The sequence below is a fragment of the Panicum hallii genome, chromosome 2 (genome assembly GCF_002211085.1).
Source record: "Panicum hallii strain FIL2 chromosome 2, PHallii_v3.1, whole genome shotgun sequence".
Taxonomy (NCBI): domain Eukaryota; kingdom Viridiplantae; phylum Streptophyta; class Magnoliopsida; order Poales; family Poaceae; genus Panicum; species Panicum hallii.
The window spans coordinates 19,375,386-19,398,070 of record NC_038043.1 but is presented as its reverse complement, the minus strand read 5'-3'; the positions used below and the strand labels follow the sequence as shown (position 1 = coordinate 19,398,070).

Below are 22,685 nucleotides of genomic sequence, written 5' to 3'. Positions count from 1 at the left end.
AGTTGTACGGTGATGTACCATCTGATGTAATAAAAGTGTTATCAGCCTCCTGGGACTGATAAAGTAACACTTTTAAGTCTTCCCTGATGGGGGGACGCTTCAGAGACCGTGTCTTCCAGGTCTTCTTCTTCTCGTCCAAGTCCCCTCATTCGGGCAATCCAAGTGCGCCCTCTTCCCTCAACGGGTGGGAAAAATCCCATAGGGGTCCGCTGAAGGTGGTGCCTGCAGAGCACACGCAGTCGTCGCAAGGCTTTACGAGCGGCCTTTCGATAGGTGTCGGGGAAGCGGAAACCAGTGGTGGAGATGAACCAAGGGTCCACATCAGGGTAGCGGGTGCTTTTCTCCACAAAAACCATTATGTCGCACCGAAGGGTGCCTCCGGCGATGTACTCACGATAGGCATACTCCGGTGGTTCCATAATCCCAGCGCGTTCCAGGCTGAGCAATAGTAGCTTGGGGAGGCCGGGCTCTGCGTGGCAGATTCCGCTAACCCATCCATTGCCAGCCATCTGGAACAAGGCAAAGACCAGTGGTGAGTGTTTGTGCAGAAAGTTTCTAAACCGGGACAAGTTCTAAGGTCTGAAAAAGGGGTCTCGTTCCTAGGGTCACGTCCTATGGCCAGCCTACGGCTCTGATACCACCTGAAGCGTCCCCCCATCAGGGAAGACTTGAAAGTGTTGATTTATCAGTCCCAGGAGGCTGATAACACTTTTATTACATCAGATGGTACATCACCGTACAACTCTACACGGTAATGGGTAGTGAAGCGCCACTATCGCGAGGATTACAACCAGAACCCACACTACTACACTAGCTACGAAAAGAGAATCATCAGAGTCTTGCGCCATGCGGAATCCAACGGTGGCCTCAACCACAGGCAAGACTGGGTGCAGGACGAAACCCTACTCGTTGTCATCGGGGACGTAGTCTGGGTCTTCCACTGTAAAAGTAAGAAGGGGTGAGTACAAACGTACTCAGCAAGTCCAATCACACCCACGGAGGGGGTATAACAGAAATTAATGCAAAGGGGTAATCCAAGGGTACGGTTAGGGTTTGTTTGCGGAAATCTCGGTTGCATGCAATGGTTCGTTTAAAACATTTTCAAAGCAAGCTTTCAAGTACCAAAGAGCATACAAGGTTGATCCACGCAGGATCCAAGTTTTAAACTGCTACCGGACTCCCCGTCCGCCGTAGCACACGGCACAACTGCCGGACACTTTCCAAACCACTCACACCAGCTCAACCATTCCCAGAGGGAAACACTAGTTATGTGACCACACCGTAACTTGCCCAATACCGTGGGCACGGCTATTCGAATAGATTCTCAACTCTGCAGAGGTGTGCAACTTTACCCACAGGTGGAGTACCACAGCACGATCACCTTAGTGCCGGTGCAGATCCCATCAAAGCCATTACCCACCTTAGCTAGACCTGACTAGCCATCCCGGGATCCATCAAGGGGTCATTCGTCCTATCTCCAAGGTTTAACCAGGGCATAAGTCACCCAGAGTTTATCCCTTCTCCTTGATCACCCGTTGCTCTCAGCTCTCCTGATGACTATCAGGCTAACTAGTGGGATTTATGCTAAGCCGTTGCCCATACAACGGTCAAGTGGTTCGCACGACAAGAAGCTAGGTGAGATGTCACATCAACTCGGTCCTTAGGGGTGACAGGATGGATATCTCCCTTCCTTGCCCTACCACACAGGTACGAGCACACCAACAGCATTTCACCCAGAAATGCCATCCACCCCGTCTGACTCATCTTTCGAAACCACATTTTTATCCCTTCCCACACACACGCATTTTCTTTATAAATCAGGCGGTCAAAGTATGGTTATTTCAAACAAGGGTGGCTATCCTACCATGGTTACGGCACGCAAAACCATGCAATTTTATAAAACAGGCCATCGGGTTGTGTTTATAAAAACTAGGACAAAAACATGCATCAAAGGGCGGAATTGAACTTGCCATCGTCAAACTCTTGCGGGAGGTCCTGATCGTAGCACTGTCCCACGGGCTCGGAGTCGCGGAACTGGTTCTCGTTCGCTTGATCATAGTCGAGGCCTTCCTCGTTCACTCCGTGTCCTACGACGCAAACAAACAGACACACAATCAAGCACAAGAACTGAAAGCTTTTATCGTTGAGCTCGAATCGGAAATAATTTAGTTACGGAGGTAGGGTTAATATTTTCGGGTGGTTTCTGTATAGCGTGCTTAGAACTATGCTAGAAAGGGCGTGGTAAAATTTCAAGTCGATCGAAGGTCGTTTCGCACATAAAATGACGAGGTAAAGGGAGATCTAGGGGTCAAACAGGGAATCCAGGGCTTATTTGCAAGTTTCTCTAAAAAGAGAAGGGCTTATTTGTAAATTACAGAAGTGCTAGGGTGTAGTAGAAAGTGTGGGGGCCTATTTGGAAATAAGTTTGCATTGTGGGGGGGCTTAGTTTGAAAGAAAATAGTAAACAGGGGCTTTCTTGCAAAAAGGCCAATAGAGTGGGGGCTATTTAACAGTTAGGGAAGAAGGGAGGGGGCTAAGGGCAAAATAGCCCTTTCTTCTTCCTCTAGCCGTGGGAAACAGGGGAGGGGGAGAGGAGCTCGGCGCCGGCCCAATCCGGCGGCCTGGGGCTCGATTGCGGCTAGGGTTTGGGGAAAAAGGGAGAGGAGGAGGGGGGGATTCGATCCCCGCCCTCACCTTGGGCCGGGGTGGCGCGAGGGGGCGTGCCCACGGCGGGCGGCGGGCGGCGGCCGAACTGCGGGCGGCGGCGGCGCTGGGAGCGTGGGGAGGCGGCGGCAGTGGCGGTGGAGGCCGTGGGGGAGAGAGAGGCGGGGTGGGGGCCTATTTATAGGCGGGGTGCCGCGGTGGGGAGGCCGGGGTAGGTGGGGGCCAGCGAGCGGCGCGGAGCGCCATTAATGGCGCTCGGCCTTGTCGTCGTGCGGTGCGCGGGCAGCGAGGCCGGGGCGAAGGGACGGCGCGGCGGGCTGTGCGGCACAGGAAGGGCGCGGGCGGCGAGGCGGGACGCGGCAGCGGCGGGCGGCGCGGCGGCCGTGCGGGCGGCGCGTGCGCGAGCGCGTCGCGGCTCGGCCGTGCGCTTGCGCGTGAAGCGCGTGCGCGCGAGGGTCGGCGGCGCGCGCGCGTACGGCGGCGTGCGCGCGAGGGCGGGGTGGCGTGCGCGCAAGGGCAGGGGCGCCAGAGGCCGGAGCGGTGTGCGGGGGTGGCGCTCGGGAGCAGAGGAGCAGGGAGGAAGAAACAGGAAGGAGAAAGGAGAAAGGGAGGGAAGAAAAGGGAAAAGGAAAATGGGAAAAAGGAAAAAGGGAAAAGAGAGAAAAGGAAAAAGGGAAAAGAAATAATGGAAAAAGGGGAGAAGTGACGCGCGCCGGCGGGATTCGCGGCGGCGACCGCGCGGCGAATTTCACGGCGGTGACCGCGGCTGTTCGGTTACGCGCGCGCGGCGTTCGCGCGCTGCACGAGGGGGGGGGGAAAGATGGCGTGACTGCGATTGGATTCGGGTGCCGGGAAATTTAGGGTTTCGGTGGAACGGTTCTCGAAAACGAAAACCTTAGCGCGTGATTTCTGGGTAAAATTTTCAGGATGTTACATTAGGCAAGATGACACGTCAGTTCATCCTTACATTGACAAGACGGACATCTCCCAACCATGCTCAACCATAAAGGTATAAGCTCACCAGTGGCATTTCACACAGGAAACACTCACACCTTTGTTTTCGATAAAGCGCGTTGTGGTCATGATTAAAATATAATAAAGGGAATAAAAGGTCCTAAGCATCTCTAGCAGTAGTTAACGTCCAGCAGAGCAAACCCTATATAGACATTAATCTAGGTCATCAAGGAATCATCATAGCAATCAAGGGGTGGCTATCCAACCATGTATTGCAACAATGCATTTTATAAAACAGGCCAATAGGTTGTGTTTATAAAACTGGGATAAATATGCATCAAAGGATGAGATTGGACTTGCCGTCCTTAAAGCCTTCCGGAAGCTCCTCCTCGAGGTACGGGTCTTCGGGCTCCGGCTCACAAACCTGCTCCTCCTCGGTCACACCGTCGGCTACGACACACAAACAATCACACAATAAAAACAAAATTCGCCGACGAGCTTAAAAAAAGAGAGGGAAATAGAGAGCTTCGATTAAAAAAATAGAGAAGACTATTATATTTGTCGAATGTGGATCCTAAGACTTGGAGAGAATATTTGATGCGTGGTGGAGTTTGGAATCGATTCGGAACAAAATGTCGCATGAACTGATGAGTTAAAGGCCATTTAGGGAGTAGTTTAAAAGGGCGAGGACCTATTTGTAATGAAATAAAGAGATGGAGGAAGCTCTGGTTAAATATTTGGGAGAGGGAGGTGGAGGACTGTGGACTGCATAAGGAGGAAAAGTTGAGGGGGTTATGCACAAGTCTGCCTTTCTTCTTCCTCGAGACAGAACAGGAGGCGGAGGAGAACGGTAGGAGGGGGGCCAGGCCATGGGCGCCGGCCCCCTGGTGCATGGCAATACCCGGGGAGGAGGGAAAAACGGAGAGGAGGCTGAGGGGGTCCAATTCCGGCCCTCACCTCGTGCGGAGATGGGCTATGGAGGGCTGTCCATAGAGATGGGTGGTGGCCGGCAATGGTGAGCGGTGGTGGCGAGCTGCAGCACGAGGTAGAGGAAGGGAGGTGCTAGGGCGGTGTGGGCGAAGTGAGGGGCACTCGGGGGCTGATTTATAGGCCGAGAGGGAGAGGGGAGATGGCCGGCATGGGAGGGTCACGGCCAGTACAGGAACCTCGCCATTAATGGCGGCCGGAATGCTCGGGGACAAGGTGCAAGCTGCGAGGGTGAGGGGACGGGACGGGACGGAGACGGGCCGGCGCAGCAGCGGGTCGCACGCCGGCTTGGCGTGCACGGGCAGCAAGCACGCAACGGCACAACGAGTAGTAGCGGCCGCGGCGGGCGTGGCGTGATGCGGGCGGCGTGATGCGAGCGCGCGTGCACAGCCAGCAACGGGGGCAGCGGCGGGTCGTGCGTTGGCCTGCACGTGCGCGCAAGGAGCGGGCTACAGCTCGAGCAGGCAGCAGGTAGCACAGGGGAGAAAAAGAAAGAGGAAGCCAGCGCTGGAAAAAAAAGAGTCTGGGAGAAAAAAGTTAGAAGAGAGAAATAAAATGGATTGAATGAAATATGAGAAAAGAAAAGAGGGGACACGCGCGCGGCACTGACGATCGCGGCCGGGCAGGTGCACGCGGCCGACCGCGACATGATGGTGATGCGACGGGATGGTGGGGCCGGTGGAAAAGGAAGAGGGACAGGCGGCTCCGCGGAAAAAGAGGACTACGCGATGTCGGGACGGTGGAAAATCGGGGGTGGGCTTCGGGAGCTCGAGCGGCGGAAAAGATTTAAAAAAATTTAATCAAGTGATTGATAATGCAATTTGAATAAGATAAAAAACGCGGGCGTTACATGAAGCCACCCAAGCCGTTGGTGACGCAGATCCAGGAGCCGAAGATGAAAGTTGTGCCCTCATCGAGCACGGTGCTGGTGAAGCTGAAAGATGCCATCGAGTTCTCTGGTGGATGCTCGATGAACACCCCTACTTGACGCGCCAGCTGTCGGTGTTTTACCGCCATGCCCACCAAGGGATACCCCCGAGGTGGTGAGTTTGTAGGTAGTGTGTCGCCGAGATTAGAAACTCGAAGGTGCAAGGAACATAAAGTTTAGACAGATTTGGGCCGCCAAGAGCGTAATACCCTACATCCTGTGTGATTCGTATTGCCTTAGGTGTTGATCGGGGTGATCTCCTGGTTGGACAGGGTCACTGCCTGCTCTTATATAGTCTGGGGGATAGGGTTATATGGAAGTTCTAATCGGATACGAGCCCAGAAGACCTACCCGAGTACTTTTTGGGTAGTTTATTTATGTTCCGACTAGTTCTACTACTGTTCAAGTGGTCATACTATGGTACGATACGATTAGTTACAACGGATATAGCACGTGGGTTATGTCTCATCCTTTATCTTAAAATATGTATGTTATGTGCACAGTCCCGTAGGTGTGGATCTGACAGATGGATCAGCGCTAGTGGTCGGTAACCGGCCAGCCACCTGCCCATTCGCGCTCGCGGTGGCCAAAACCAACCGCCAGCACCTAAAATGGGAGGTGCCAGCACACACCGTTCATGTACTCTAGCACCAAAAACCTTTATACGTTTTTTAATACCTTTTGGCAAATTTTTGTTGGCTTGATATTGCTCACGATTAGCTTCCAATTCGACTCCAGCTGTTGCTCCAACATTGCTTAGATGTCATATAATTAGCATGGACCCACATCGGCATCATGAATATTGTCCTCGATCTCCATGTCACTCGTGGAATAATTATCACTGCGCTGTTTTACATATATATTATTCCTCCTAAATTGAAGTGATTCACACTGAACTAAATGGTGTTCAATCCATGATGAAGCACCAAGAAGTCATGCTCGAGACCAGACGAGAGCTGCAGTTCTTTTTTTCCTTAAAAAACCTTAGCTTGCAGTTTTTTTTGCTATTTTCCAATAAAACAACAAAAATTGTGTAGGCTATCGCATCAACCATAGAAGATCCTGGTCCTGGATGTCCCATCATATGCACATGAAAACCAATCCACGAAAAAGCTTCGAAGTTTAATTCTGTAAATTTTGAATAGAACTTATTAATCCAGCTTGGAATTTTGTACTGTATAAAAATTACAGTTAGGTTCATATTTTAAAATTAATTCATTTCATATTATTTTTGTAACTGTAGATGGTATTATTTATGAGAGAACAGTTATGAAACTCTAATATTAAAGACTAATAAAATACACACCATATTCTTTGAACGCTTCAGTTATTAAGGAACCGGCAACTAATATTGCACAACATTTAGCTCATCCTGATTGGATTGGAGTAGGACACTTCACCTTCATTTGCATTTTTTCAACTGTTAGGGTATCTAACTGCCAACGATCAACAATAAAGCTCTAATTATTGCTTTCTTTCGTAAATTTGTGCCAAAGAACTCAAAGAGAGACTTATATAGTTTTTCCTTTCTTTTGTGCACTTTTTTTTCTCATCTCCCCATTTGATATACGAGTGTAAGATTATTGTGAGGTAGAAGTGTCTGATAGAACCATTTACTCCCCATTTCCTAAATATTTGTCACCATTACTTTTGAACACGACGTATGACCATTCATCTGATAAAAAAGATATGTAAACATTATCTTTCGGCCTGTGTCTTGTTTAAATAGTAATGGTACTTTAAGCATGATTTATGTTCTTTTTCATATTTACACTAATTTTTTAAATAATATGAACAGTCAAACGTCATTATCAAAAGCCAAGGTAGAAAAATATTTAAGACGGTCGACGGAGTACTGAAAGTATATATACTAACATATCCAAATTGTTGTGTAGGCGCCTAGGCGGCATGACTCAGACTGTATGCATGCTAACGTAAAACATCCATTTTTTTTTTGAAAGACCCGGTATAAATATCCATTGCCCATTGGTATTGTTTAGTGGACGAATTGGATATTGTGTTTATGTGCTAATAAAGGGTAACTGCTTGGACATCGATTATCGACAAACTAATTTGAGAAAGCTGCTTCTCTTTGCATACCAACAAACAGCCATCTTGAGCGTTGAGATATCACACATGCATTCCCCCCTGATATTCTTCGTTAAAACATGATACGGCCAGGAGTACGAAAGGAACAGCTTAACAAAAAGGCCGTTTATTTTAATCTGCTAGCAACCAGCATGCTAATTCATGTTTAACAGCAAAATAATGGTCTCATGCTGGGGCTGCTGGCAGGCATGCACATCACGTTCGTTAGCACTGACCTTTCTTCACCTACTACCTGCATTACTTTACTCACATTTGGCATACGGTCAAACAAATCTGACAGCAGCGAAAAGGAAGACGTACATGTGTGTGTCTACTTCTTTCTTGGAAGCTGCTGAATGATTCAGTAAACAATGAGAAGAGCTAAAATCGTATATTCAAACAAGCCAATCAGGTTATGTATTTGTTAACAATGAGAAGAGGTAAAATCATATATCCGAAACAAGCCAATCAGGTTATGTATTTGTTAACATTCTTCCTAACAAGAAAAAAATGATCAATGTTAACATTTTTCCAAGATAACGGCCCACGTACCGCCTCAGCTGCTCCAACTCAACCATAAACCTTCAAGCTGGTTTGCACATACGAATTGTATCTATGCCTGCGGAAATCTAATGAGCTCCTCTTCTTAACCCTAACTCCTGATTCAAAAGTTGAGCAACAAATTAACCTAAAATACTAGCAAGTTTTGGCGATTTTGTAAATGAGAAAAGATTGTGGAACGGAAAAGGCAGAGGATGTCTTATACTGAACACAAGAGTTCAAAAGATAAGACGTAACACGGCTGCGGTATAAATTTTTTTGAAAACATACTTAAAAGTTTTGAATGGTAAAGCTAAAGACAAAGTTATGACTTGATTTTCACCTAGTTAGGGTAAAAATGATATTTTCTCCAATCTAAAATATATGTCGTTTTGATCTTTTATAGATAATATAATTTTCGCAATGCAATTAGATATATTGGCGCAATTAGTTGTGCCTTATTAGGAGGAAAATTCCAGGCAGTTGGCTGAGTTCCTTCGGTTTTGAGTAGGATTCTCCACTACTATAATTTTCACCATGTATAAATACAACCATCGGTATTGCGTCGACCTCGTCGAAGAACCTCTCAAAAAAAAAAAGCCCTACAGACTAGTGGAGAGGGACGGAGAGATAAGGGGAAAATAAAGAGAGAGAGCTCGCCTGCTCTGCTGAACCTTTTTAAGGACGCGAACGGGGCATCCTCCCTATATCCCCCAAACCTTTGGATCACCGGCGGGCCACCGGAGCTGAGCCCCACAGCACCACACATCCACGCGGTTTGGTGGTGTGGTGACTGGTGAGGGAGCGCACAAGAACACAACAAGAAGGCGAGAGACAGAGGAAGTAAGGGGAGGAATACGGAGCTGAAAAAAGGCAAAACAAACTCGGCTTTTGACCCCGCCAAGCCCACCGTCGCCGGCAATGGCGGCCGCCTCCGAGGAGGCCGTTAAGCAGTTCTCCGCGCTCATGGAGCAGCGTGAGTCCTCTACTCTTGTGCTGCTGCTCTTCTTCTTCTTTGCGAAGAAAAAGAATCTTTTTTCTTCACCGGTATTTCTTGGTCACTGAACTGCGCGGCAATTTCTTTCTTGCAGTGGAGGAGCCGCTCAAGACCACATTCCAGGTGCCGATCTGCTCCACTCGCTGTTCCTGATGGATCTCTGCTTTTTTTCTGGTGCTGCCTTCTTGGTTCTGGTTGCTTTCTGAGCGCAAACCCCTGCCTCTGGTGCTGATTTTGTTCTCTATGCGTTTTTGAAGTCGACTTTTACTTCAATTCTTGTTCATATGGTGCTGCTGAGCACTTCTGTTTTGTATTCTTCTGAAGAATTGCTACTCTGTCTGTTGCCCTGTTAGCCGCGTAAAGGTTAGATCTTTGGAATTTCATCGTGTCGCTCATTTTGGTCAATTTAGTGTCGTCCATTTTCGAATTTTTATCAAAATGAAATTTTCTCAATCTTTAATTTCATTATTTCCTGCTTCCATCACTCTTTAATGATTTATTTATTTTTGTTCTTTTCATGAGAAAAGCCCATGTTCTGATTTTAGCTCAAGTATGCTTTCATCAGCGTTTATTACTTCGAAATTTTGGCAAAGGTTGCCCGACTTTCTTGTTGATTTATGTGATATTGGTTCTCAACTTGGTTTTTTTTGAGAGGATGTATTTTTGTTTCCATAAAGCTTAAACTTCTTGTGGGTTGGAGTGTTTTTGGAGCAATCAATTTGGTGCTTTCCAAAGTACCTTTATGATTTCAAAATGAACTAATCCTTTTGTTCTGGTTGCATACGGAGATATTTGTTTGGGGATCTCACGAGATATAAATGAAAGTAGTACTCCGGTTGGGTTCTGACTGCAATTTTGGTACAGTTGTGTCGGTGCCGCCTACTGTTCCTTTTCTCCATTCGGAGCCCTGATGCTGCTTTTCTTCTTGTTTGACTCGTAACTAATTCCAGTCATGGCTGCCGGCTAGGAAATTTTCTAGACTTCCTACTTTCTAAGCATGTATGCTAGAAATTTGTGAGGTCAAGTACTCCCAAGATTATAGTTAGGAGTTGCATGCTGAACTAGTCATTTACCCCATGGGCGGACTCTGTCCAAGCTTGTAGTTGGGTGATGCAGACGTTGTGTGGTTCTCACCTAGCACGGATTAATAGCCGAAGAAGTTGCTGTTGTTTGATTTGGACGTGTGCTGATGAGGGTGGGCCTGGACGTTGACGTGTGCCTGAACATCTCTGGCCCTGGTGGAGATGTTTCAATTGCAGATATGGACTTTTATTTGGTCATGGAGTCCTTGTCATGACTCATGATAAGTATCGTAATGGAGTATGGTTGATCTCAGGACTATGTGTGCAGCTGCTTAACCGCGCTGGAATCACAATATGCCCACTAAGAAACAATGTTTTTCTTTCTTACATTGTTTTTCCTGTCGATATGCTTGCATCACAATATATGTCCACTAGGGAACATTATTTTACTTTCCCCCTTTATGTGATTCTAGATGCATTCTGTTGGCTTCTCACTTTGGCTTCTATTTTCTGTATTTTTTTACCATATCTTTTGCAATTTGTTTGTTAGTTTTATTTTTACTTTTGAATTTGTTCTGCTGTCAGTAATCAGTACTTTTTTTTTGTCGACACTTGATACTGTATTTTGAAAGTAGAAACTCTAGGAGAAAAACATGATTAGTTAGTGATATGTTTTCAGAATGTGCATCAAGGAAATCTGAGGGGGACTTTGGTGCGTTTTCTGAAGGCCAGAGAATGGAGTGTACCTAAAGCTCATAACATGGTAAGGCGCCAGGACTTCTTTTGCAACTTCTACATTCAGGTTGAGAATATATTGACCCTTGGGAAGAACTGATGTCTGATTATGTGGTGCAGCTTATCGATTGCTTAAATTGGAGAATACAAAATGAGATTGACAGTGTGTTAGCTGTAAGTACCTTTCTTTATGTACAATATCTTATTTTTCTTTGAAAGAGCATAAAAATAGATAGTATCTCCAACCATTGACTTCGAACTATTTTGTAGTGACCACAAAAGATAGACAAATGAAGTAAAGCAAAATAGCAATAACATTTGTCTCTGTATTTCTTACATTGGCAGCAGAAATAATTTTTGAAATATTGCTCCATTAATGCTGATGCAGATATGTGGAACTCTATTCCATTTTATGATTTAGCCCATGATATTCTTCTAACCACAATTACTATTTGTTTCTGATCCAGAAACCCATTGTGCCATCTGCTTTATATAGAGCTATCCGGGATACTCTACTTGTTGGATTGACAGGGTACTCCAAACAGGTACGGTGATCAGATCGATATTTCTCATTTAGCAATTTTTGTGATATGCTTTTACTTATTCCTTTTGCTCCATCTGTTGGAATCTTCTATTTAGTCCTGACACATTTGCACAAGTGGTCTTCATTTCTCAGCAGTTTCCATCCACAGTATTGAGAAAGATTTCTATTATATGCTTTAATTCGTGCTCCTCTCCTTTTTTTTTGTAGGGACAACCTGTTTATGCATTTGGTGTTGGTCTCAGCACCTTTGATAAGGCTTCGGTAGGTGTTAGCATATGCCTTTGAAAAAAAGTCCAAGGCTTTTAGTTTAATTTTAAAGAATGGCAAGAGATTTCAGTACTAGACTGGGTCAGATTCATATATATATCTTAACTGGCGTAGCACGGTATGTATGTGAATCAAGAAAACCTTTAATTTGAGTAGAATTGTACCATGTAAATAAGGATAAGCTGAATGATAGATATGTACATAACTCTGTCTTGAGTTGTAGATTATAGTTGGCCACCTATTGACCTTACTCATTTTACAGGCATTGGCAGTCTGGTTTTCATAAAAATATCTAATTTTTTCCAAACAAATAAGATTCTTTCTCTAAATGATATCATTTGTTTTTTTCTTAGGTGAATTACTATGTTCAATCACACATACAGATGAATGAATATCGAGACCGTGTTGTCCTGGTAAGTGCTTTCTTATTGTTGATTACTAGTACCAAATTTTGGAAAAGAGATTAAATATATCCTGTGTTCTTTATTAGCCAGCTGCATCGAAGAAGTTTGGGAGACAAATTAATACCTGCTTGAAGGTTATGGATATGACTGGCCTGAAGCTGTCTGCCTTGAGCCAAATAAAGGTGAGCTCACAATCTGTTACAGGTTCTGTGGTGATCTGAATGATAAATTTTTGTTGCATCTCAGATTTTCAATTTATAAATAGTGAACAGATTGTTTGGTGATAGTTGTGGTGTGCAGCCATGTTCCATAATAAGAAACTGACTGGCTTAGTGTAGTTGTATGAAAATTAACTGGGGACACCTAACTGAGGATAAATTTGATGGGATGTTTGAAGCATAAATGTACACTCGAATTTTACTAGATTACTCGTAACATTTTTTGTACCGTAGGACTGCATCTGCATCAAAAGGTAGGTTTACTTATCAGTAATTTTGTCTTTTTAGTTCTGGGTTGGAGATACTAGTCAAGATCTTCTTTTTTCCTTCAAAAGCTAAATTACTGTCCGTGTTACTATTGTGCACAATTATCTTTCTTCTCTATTTTTTCTCCTCGTCCTTTTGCCCTTAATTTCTTCTTGGCTTCAAGTGAATCAAGTCCATCATGGTTTTGTTCACACTTTTGAACCCCCATTTGTCTATTAGTTTGCCTGGTGGAGGTCTGAAGTCTCAACCAGCCATAAGTTTTTGAGGATGTTTTTAGGACTAGTGTGAGATCTCAGACAACCAGGATAGGGATGCAAATGGGCCAACCCAGGGCCCACTGCACTAGACTTATGGTTCATTTCACTGCTGCACACATGGCAGGCAATATTTTTTTTAAAAGAAAAGAAAAGAAGAACTAGAACAGATCAATGGGTTGACGTTGACCCAATTTGACCCACTTGCATCCATAATAATTTTTTGGGGGCATGGTGACATCGTGATGGCGGCTTTTGATGAAATAACAGTGTTAAATAGATACAGTTATTAATTGCATTTCAGAAGAAGGTGTTGCAGATTGATAATTGGCTGCATTTCATCAGTGCTTCTATTAAATAGTTAATGGTGATTGGAGACCCAAAGTTCTTTTTTTCTCGAACGGAGACCCAAAATTCTTCAGGAACTCCTTTACATTGCATGCTTACATAAAGCAGGAGTGAACTCTTACTTTCTTAAATCATTTATTTTCGGGTTTGGATGTACACCTAGAGCATTAAGCCCTCATCGAGGTGAATTTAGGTGCATATATATGTTTTCTTAATATAAAGCCACCTAGTTCCTCGCAGGTTGGTTTAGTTTTTAAATTTTGAAAGTTCATCTGAATTTGAAAAGTGACTAAATGAATAACTGCATTGCATGAATTAGAACATGTGATTGTCTGTAAAACTAAAAGCAATAAAATAACAAAAAAATCATTCAGGATTTGTTCTGGCATGGCTATTCTTGACTTCTGCTGTCTATCATTGAGTGGACACTCGCTGGTGAACATGTTTATGGACTAGTTGCCTGGGTACTACAGCAGAAGCAGAATGCACTTAGCTCATTGTTCAACTGTAGCCATGAAAGTTCCAATTTGACAATAAATGAGTTTGGTAGATCTTGAACTCAGGATTGACTTCTAGAAGTATTTAGTTGCATGCTTTTAGCAACCATTTGAAGTAATAATTTTTTCTCATTTTCAATTATGCTGTAACTGAATGACTTGTATATTTGGAGTCGTTGCTTTCTAAACATCAAACTAACATTTATGCCTAAATTTTCTTGAACATTCCTGACTTCCATATTGCAATACATGTTTTTTTCTAAGTTGAGATTTTCCTTTTCATGAAATACTTTGAGATATTTGCTAGAATCTGCTTGTAGTTGTTGTTTCTTTTCCCCCCTACTTTCTCCTTTTTGTCGAATCTACATTCATGAGCCTCTTGTTGAGACATGAGATTTGAAAGTCCAATGGATGAACATGAACGTACATATAACAGGAAATAATGTTAAAAATGAAGTTCTAATATCAGAATTGAATATTCAGCCTATTCAAAAGTTGCCTTAGTTGAACAGACTGATTCACCAATAAAACTGTTGTATCTGGAGCATATTTGAATTGACCAACGGCTGTGAAATGAAGTTTGCAGTTCAGTAGTGGAAGAACCAAAATTGAGGGAGAGATACTGTTCAGCAGTTTAATGTGCAAATTTCATGCATGCTTTGCCTAAAATGAAGCTTGATAAGGGTCAAAACCTTACATCAAATCATCATTTCTTCTTTTGTTTGTCTGTGCAATTTTCCAATCATATGCCTATATTGTTTACAGGAAGAGATGTCACAGAAATACTTATCAATTTTTCCCCATATGCAGATGTTGACCATGATTACAACTGTTGATGACCTTAATTATCCTGAGAAAACGGAGACTTATTACATTGTGAATGCACCATATGTTTTTTCGGCATGTTGGAAGGTCAGTGCACCTATCTAAATTCATAAGTTGCCTTGCTATCATATTCTATATATCTCTAGTATTCTTACTCTCTTTTTGTTTGATCTTTTCTTTCTGGCACAACACAACCTTTTTTCCTAGTTAATCAATTAAGATTTTGTTAACTTATGGTCAGGTTGTGAAGCCACTTTTACAAGAAAGAACTAAAAAGAAGATCCAAGTCCTGTATGGCTCTGGGAGGGATGAGTTATTGAAGGTAAAGATTCTTAATATGTCCCTTCAGTTTGGAAGCGACATCAGTTTTTCTGTCATAAAAGTTTCTATACTTATATCCTCCTTGTGTTCCTTCGTTTGAAGTAATCCCCAAAGTCAATTGAGTAGCTCATCAATTGATCTGCATGTTTTTGACTGCCAATCTTAATGCTGTCACCCGCAGGTTATGGACTATGAGTCACTTCCACACTTTTGCAAGAGGGAAGGATCAGGTTCATCCAGTGACTCTCTCGACGTAGTTTACTGCTATTCCTATGACCATCCTTTCCACCAGCAGCTGTACAACTACGTGAAGCAGCAATCTTTGAAACTGGACTCTGTTGGCCCCATAAAACAAGGCTCACTCCATGTGGATGTGCCCTCGCCTGGCCTTGAGGAAGTCAAGATTGCAGAGAGCATCGAATCAGAGCTCCACAAGTTGAGGGGAGGCAACGGCCTCACTCACTCATTCAACAGAATCAGGATCGAAGGTCCATGAGAGCGGGGTAGTTGACAAGCGTGCGCCCGAGACAAGTCCGTGGTCCACGGAGGTGATCTTGTTATCTCAACCCCAGTGATCTTGTTATCTGAACCCCAGGAGCCTATGGTGGGGGGTGGTAGTATTGCCTCTTGCTTGTAATCACTGGCTGCAGGCTTGAGTAGGACAAGTAGAGTGCGTAGTAGAGAACGCGGGATTATAATAACCGGTATCCGAGATTGTTACCATCCTAATTAACCTAGCGAGTGTATTTTCGCGCTTATTATGTCATGGGAAATGTGACGTTTCCACCCATGAAAGCTACCACTACCAGGTTGGAGTGCTCCCTATGTATCTATGTATATGTATATGTGACTGCCAACTCGGTGGAGTTGGTATCTCAAGGAGACTTGTACTCCCTGCTAGTTTTCTCAGAATGCTCATGTTTTACCCCCAATGCAGTGAGAAAACCACTTGCCAAATGTTCAGTTTTTTACTATTTTTAAGTTACATGAAAAGTGATGCTTCGGTTTGCGTGCAGTTTTTTCTTTTTTATAAAGGTTTGCGTGCAGTTGAACTATCTAAACTCTGATAAGAATTCAACGTCCGTAACGTCCGTAACTAGTGCAACTAAGTTACAGTTACTGGCACGTCCTGAACCAGGTACCCTTAACTTGCAGCACCCAAAATAGGCGTTTTCAGCAGGCGTGGATGCAGGCCCGCGGTTACCGCAGAACGGCTCTAACACCGGAGGTCCCCTGTCCACTGCATAAATCGGCGTTTCCGTTCACTACCCTTTTCCGAGCCAATTCAGAAATCGGAAACTGCATACATCGATACAAGTTTTTGCTGAAGATTCTTTAACCAGTGAGGTGAAGGTTTCTATCTCATCAGCGAGATCAGAGACAGACAAGGCCATGGAGCCGATGGCGATCGTGACGGTGACCGGCGGCGTGCTGGCCCCGGTGTTCGTGCTCCTGTCGCGGATCAAGCCCGTCGTCGACTTCTTCTGCCGCCTCTGCGACTGCCTCCGCCACCCGCAGCGCCGCCCCGCCAGGCCGGTCAGGGCGCCGTGGAATAAGCAGCCTGCAGCCGCGGAGGAGTGACCCATCCGTCGCGTCGTCACCATGTATGTGTGGAGGGGGCCATGTAACGGGTTCTGGTAGTTCCATGCTCTGATATCATGTGAATGGCATATGGTTTTGCGTTGGATCAAATCATCAAAATATTTGAAATGGTGGAGAAGCATGTGTTGGGTAACTCGCCGAATACTAAAGATTATCATACTCCGGCCTCCGTTATTTTAAAACACAACACTTTTACCACCTTTTGCGGTAGGATTGAGTATGTAAACTTAGCATGCAGTTTTTCTTATGTTTTATGAAGGCTACTTTAGCTATCTACTCCATCCGTTTTAAATCGCAGATATTTTGACAAATCTAGATACATAGTTTTATTATATATCTAGACATAGTATATATATATAATAAAATTAATATATATATAAAAACCAAAACGACCTATAATTTGAAACGGAGGAAGTAACTCGTGAGAATCCAATTAAAATTGAAACCGGATATACTTAGGTTGCCTACTGATGAATGCATTTGCAACATGGCGTGGATGAAACCTTGAACCATCCTTTTTTTTCTTTCTTTTTTGCAAATTATTTGCTTAGAAATGTTGGACCTTTGTCTACCCTTCTCACCCAACGGACTATATACATGGTATCATTTAATGATGTCCCGAGGGATTTAGAATGAAAGGTGAAGGTGCCATGTTTTATTTGATCTATCTATGTGCGTGAGCCATTTAATTTCACGAGGCACAACAAGACTTTCAATTAAATAAGTTACAACATGTCACATGTCTACAAACAGTGTGGTTGTAGCCAATGTGCATCAATCGGTCCATCTGCCCTAGTTCAACAACAATATTATTCGGATATGTTTTGCAATCACTTTGGGCTCTACACATAAGGCACACGCTGCCCTCTGCTCCACTTTCCTCGTGCTAGGATTTCAACCAAAACAAAAGGAGGGCAGTTCAAGGGTTCAAGCCATTTTCCGCTAGTTATTACTACTTACTAGTAGTCTTTAAAAGGACAGAATAAACATTTAGTTTGCACATAAGAGGTAAAAAGTTGATAATTTTGTAAGACGCTTCGCAGAGAATAATTAAACTCGGACTCTTTACCCTCAAAAAAGAAACTCGACTCTTGTGGCGCCAAGCCGTCTGTAAAGCCAAGCTATCTGTCTCATATTTCTCAGACGCAACTACCTTTGGTGTCTCTTCTGCATATTTCTCCTGGAAAATAGGTGCTGGTGTTTTCATGGAACTACATATTTTGGCACATTTAGTGGTAGAAATAGCATTTAGAAATAGCATTTTGATCCTGATTATAGTTCGGTGCTGCCCTTTTTGGTTTCAAATTTCAATTGCAACTATAATGGGTTTTGAAACACAAAAGATTATACGGTGCTGCTAGCGTCCGGACGTCCAATGGATCGGATGCTCCGTTGCAACATCAAAATAAAACATCTAAAATATTAAAAAAATATATAAGATTGCAATACTGAAAAATACGAAAAAGAATAGGTCAACATAAATATCATATTCCGAGAAAAAAATTCCCGCCTCAACATCGAACACATGTTTCATGCAACATTCCCAAACAAAAATCACCATATCTACAGCACTAGCAACATCCAAAAATCTCTACTGCAACACCATGAGATACCCATTGCAACACTCAAAAATCTCTAATGCAACATTATAAGATACCTACTACAATATGACCACCCGATACTTCCCTGCCACAACCTTCGCTCCTCCTCTGCAACCTCCCAGAGCTGCCCGCCATGGCCACCGCCCGAAGCTCCTCCGGCGACCGGCGCAGGGGAAGCTGTGGGGGAGCGACGATCGGGGCGGGGGAAGGCATGGGGAGCGGCAGCCCGACATCCCACAGCGTGCGCTCCACCTGCTGCCCGCCGCACGGAGCTGCCCGACATGGCTGCTGCCAGGAGCCCCTCCGGTGGCCGGCGCAGGGAAGCTGTGGGAGAGCGACGGCCGGCGCGGCTCACCCGCACCGCGGGGCAGCGGCGGCAGGCGTGGGGCCCGAGGTCGTCATGCCACCAGAGTTCAGACGCGAGGTTGTGTTGAGAGGCATGCGCGCGAGCGCCCGCAGGCTAGAGAGAGACACGGCGCTTGGGAGCTCATGGGTTCAAGGAGAAAGGTGGATGAGAGGATAAGGAGGAGCGGACGGCATCCGTCGACTGACTGTGGCGTCCGATTTTTCTAATTACATCGGACGCCTTTATGAAGCGTTACCGAAGATTATATGGTCGTGTGTGCTACATCATAGACTTCCAGAAATTGGCTCGATGCATTGGAATTTGGAAAGCTTTACTAAAAGTGAAAATTATAATAATACACGGCAAATGGTTACCATCAGCTATATCAAAGTACTTGTAACAAAAGTAGTCCATTCTTTGTACTGATATCATCCTTTTCGTATCAAGCACAAGAACAGCACATCTGGTTCTTATGTTTGCAGCCCTACAAGGTTGGATTGCTGTATTTCTTTGGAATAAGGAAAAAGAACAACTATCTAATAAGTATCTTTCTTCAATAATTTTATATGTGGTTCCTGAGGATACTAGTAGAATACACTGAGCTACTCTAGGGCATTTACGCGAAATTGAAGTGAAGCAGCCCCTAACCTCTCCCTGAAACAATCAGTCCGAAGCTCAAAAGCAACAAGCGTTTGCTAAGCTACCACCCTTGTGCTCAGTTTGTCTGAAATCCTTGCTTTCTACTGCAACGGATGATGGAAGTACTGTGTATCGCAGCATCCTTGAAGAAACTGAGAAAGGCAGATTATCCTGACGCCTCCCATGCTTAGTAAACACCATCCAAATTCAAGCTCGCCATAGTAGAATGTAGAAACAACTAGATTTTTAGTGATTTTATACGGGTAGTGGGAATAGAATGACAGAACCGAGGAACAACCATCACCTCACGTCTTTAGGTGGGGTTTGGATGCCGGATGGAGAGTGTCACACCCAGTTTAGAAAAGATAACCAGATACAATTCAATATGTGCGCTAGGATGAAGTTCCACACATACAGTAGACGTCACAAGTGAATACCCGAACGTCACAAGTGAATACCCGAAATAATGCAATAATGCAATAACAAAATAGAGTATAATAGTATTTTATTACATGACCGACATTTATTACATGACCGACAGTCTTAATCTTAATCGAATAAATAAACGTCGATAAATAGCAACGGACTTCAACTTCGCAGGCAGATGATTAGGAGACATACGCCTATTATTCTTCGAAATCTTCGGGAAACACCGGATAATTATCTTGTTCTAAGCAGTATTATTTTTAATAAAGCAAGTGTGAGTACACTTATGGTTGGAACTCAGCGAGTGGAGTAAATTATATGACATGCAAGGCTATGATCAAGGAAAAAGCTGACATGGTTTGACTGTGATAAGAATGTTTAGTTGGTAAAGTTTTAATTAAGCAAGCATTAGCTACATGTAAATATATACCAACCCATAAATAAAATATTAGAGGTAAATAATCCACAACATAAATAAGTAAATCAATAAATAAGTAATATTGATTTAGATCAACTTTAAATTTAATTATCATGTGAGTGTCTAAGCCGCTCTTAACCGTGAGCGCAGCTGATATATTAGTTTTCACTCTGCAGAGATTGTACACTTTACCCACAATTCGTGTTTCCCTTGATGCTCGGGTTTGCAAGGTTCTTAAACACTTCCAAGGTGAGTGGCAGGGATTCTCTACGAGGCCTTTATAAAGATTCCCTAACTATGACAATCTGCTAAGGTTTCAAGATAAAACAGTCATAACTCTCCCTAATGAGGCAAACGCCTTACGCAGGACCATATCTCACCTCCAAAAGGACCGAGCTATACCCCGACGATGCAATCTCTCTTGCCCTTTCGGTAAGATTATCATAAGTTAGTGTTTCTAATTAATTAGCCAAGACCAGAGCCATATAGTATTGTGGTTGCACTGTTTTTCTAGGTGGTTCTCCACGTTCCAATTAATGCAATGATCTTAATTACCACCAATAAAGTATTCCATAACATGTATAAACCAGTGTAACATAATTTCCAGGTTATCCAACCGAAATCTAAGTGAAAGCAACTAGCGTAGCTACAACATAAATATAAATATAAATACTCAGGTTTAATAAAGGAAGTTCAATTTAAACTAGGCACATCCTTAATTGGGATTCCATCATATTCTAGACATATGCATGCTTATAAGGTAAATGTGTATTTATAATGTTATTGGGACTGGAGTATGATCAAGGACCACTTGCCTTCGTTAACAAACTGCTGCTGCTCGGGAACATCTTCAAAGCTCGGCTCTTGCGGACCCTCGAACTGTGTATCGTCTATCATTGCACACAAATACATACAAACAAATATAATAAATAAAAAATAGTACACCAATCAATATAAACAGAACAAAATAATGTAATAAAGCTACTGCATATGTTGTAAGGATCGTGTGAGTGCAAGAATCGATAAAAACGGAGTTAAAACGGCGAAATTAGAGCTAAAACATGATTCTAGGAGGCTTATTTGTAGAAGATTTGAAACTAAAAGGGTTCTGGCAGAAGAAACCGAGTGCTAGATCATAATTAAATTTTAGACCTAGGGGTTAGATTGTAAAATAGAAGAGTTAAGGATGGCGGGTTCTATTTTAGAAAAAAACAGGGGCCTAAACAGAAGAAAAAGGACCTATTCGCGATTACTTTTGAACTGACGTGGACTGCGGGTTGATTTCCAGAAAACTTAAGGGCGAAACCGTAAAACCACCTTGGGTTGACTGGTATTAGATCTGTTTGACTCGGCCTAAGACTGATTTGGACCGTCGGATCTAGATCTAACGTTGGGGAAGCGGGCTATCGGCACGGGGCACCGGAGGCGAGGCTAGCGCAGCGGCGGGCGGCGGCAGCCCACTGGAGAAATGCGTCTACGCGATTCCAGCCTCGGGTTTGGCCCAGGAGATAGTGCGCGAGAAGGGGAACTCAATTAGGGGATCGAGAAGGGGCACCGGGGGCCGTAGGCGGCAGCTGGCGGCGAGAGGCGGCGCAGAGCGGGGGTGAGCAAATTGGCGCACGGGGAAAGCGGGGAGAGAGATATTAACCGGCCGGAGAGGGTCCTTACCCCACGGCGAAACTTCTAGTGCTCTCGGGCGATGGCGGGGAGCGGCGGAGCGACGGCGCAACGGGCGGTCGAGGCACAGCGGTGGCGGCGGCGGAGCAAGCTTGTCGGGTGGCTAGGGTTTAGGCTACGGCGGCTACAGCTTGAGGGGAAAAACCCTAGTGCACGGGCGGTACTTATAGGGCGGTTGCGGACGCCTAGGCATGCAGCTCGGGACGCCGCGCGGTGGAGATCGAGCCGGACTTGGGTGCGAGCCTGAGTCGGGCGCGGAGGAGGAAGACAAGCCTGATAGGTGGGCCCCGCCTGTCAGCATGAGAGAGAGAATGAGAGAGGGAGCGTGCGGGCGGTTTTTGGCCAGGGCGAGCAGCTGGCCCAGGAGAGAGAGGGAGAGGTGGGCCGTGCGAGGGGCTGGGCCGCGCAGGAGAAAGAGAGAAGAAGGAGGGTCGGGCTAGTTGGGCTGCGCGGGGAGGAGAAAAAGAGAAAGAAAAATGGAAAGGGGAGGTGGGCCGGCCCAAGAGGGAAAGAGAGGAAGAGAGAAAAAGGAATACAATTCAAATACTTTTGAATTTGAATTTGAAATTTAAATTCAAATAGAAAATAAACAATAAAACAATGCAATGAGGCATGAAATGCACAAATCCTATATTTTCTTATATTTCTTTTTATAGATAAATAAAATACTATTAATTCACGGTAAATGCTCTAAAATTAAAAGAATTTTAATTAAACCTTATAAATCCTAAATAAAACCTAACAAAGTTTGTTTAAACTCCTAGTTTGAAAATTAGGGTGTTACAAACCTACCCCCCTTAAAATTAGGGTGTTACAATCGAGATTCGGTTGGGCTAGCAAAGAGCTGGGGAAATTCTGCGTGTAACTCGTCCTCTCATTCCCAAGTAGCCTCATCCTCTGCTTGGTGACTCCACTGAACCCTACACATCCGTATCCTCTTACTCCGGGTGATTGTCTTTGTTGTGCCTAGTATTTTGATCGGGTACTCCGTATAAGTCAAATCATCCTGCACTTCCAGTTCCTCCAGTGGCAACTGTTCCTCTAGCACCCTCAAACACTTCTTCAACTGCGATATATGGAACACGTTGTGCACGTCTGACAGTCGCGCAGGTAGCT

General features: G+C 44.4%; 1 protein-coding gene across 1 annotated transcript; it reads left to right on the top strand.

The window, feature by feature from the left end:
• The first annotated feature begins 8,754 nt into the window (after positions 1–8,754).
• LOC112880575 (SEC14 cytosolic factor-like) lies at positions 8,755–15,817 on the top strand. Its single transcript, XM_025945279.1, has 11 exons — positions 8,755–9,137; positions 9,253–9,281; positions 10,860–10,943; positions 11,036–11,089; positions 11,383–11,460; positions 11,667–11,720; positions 12,080–12,139; positions 12,217–12,312; positions 14,525–14,626; positions 14,781–14,861; positions 15,042–15,817. The coding sequence occupies exons 1-11, from the start codon at positions 9,083–9,085 to the stop codon at positions 15,354–15,356; spliced, it is 1,008 nt and encodes a 335-aa protein (XP_025801064.1). The 5' UTR covers positions 8,755–9,082; the 3' UTR covers positions 15,357–15,817.
• The last annotated feature ends 6,868 nt before the right edge of the window (positions 15,818–22,685 follow it).

What these genes read in the sequence shown, in the direction of transcription:
- LOC112880575 (XM_025945279.1), top strand. Translation starts at nt 9,083, where the DNA reads ATGGCGGCCGCCTCCGAGGAGGCCGTTAAGCAGTTCTCCGCGCTCATG. An exon ending in CGCTCAAGACCACATTCCAG is followed by an intron (nt 9,282 to 10,859) that starts GTGCCGATCTGC and finishes ATATGTTTTCAG; the next exon opens with AATGTGCATCAAGGAAATCT. An exon ending in GCACCTTTGATAAGGCTTCG is followed by an intron (nt 11,721 to 12,079) that starts GTAGGTGTTAGC and finishes TTTTTTTCTTAG; the next exon opens with GTGAATTACTATGTTCAATC.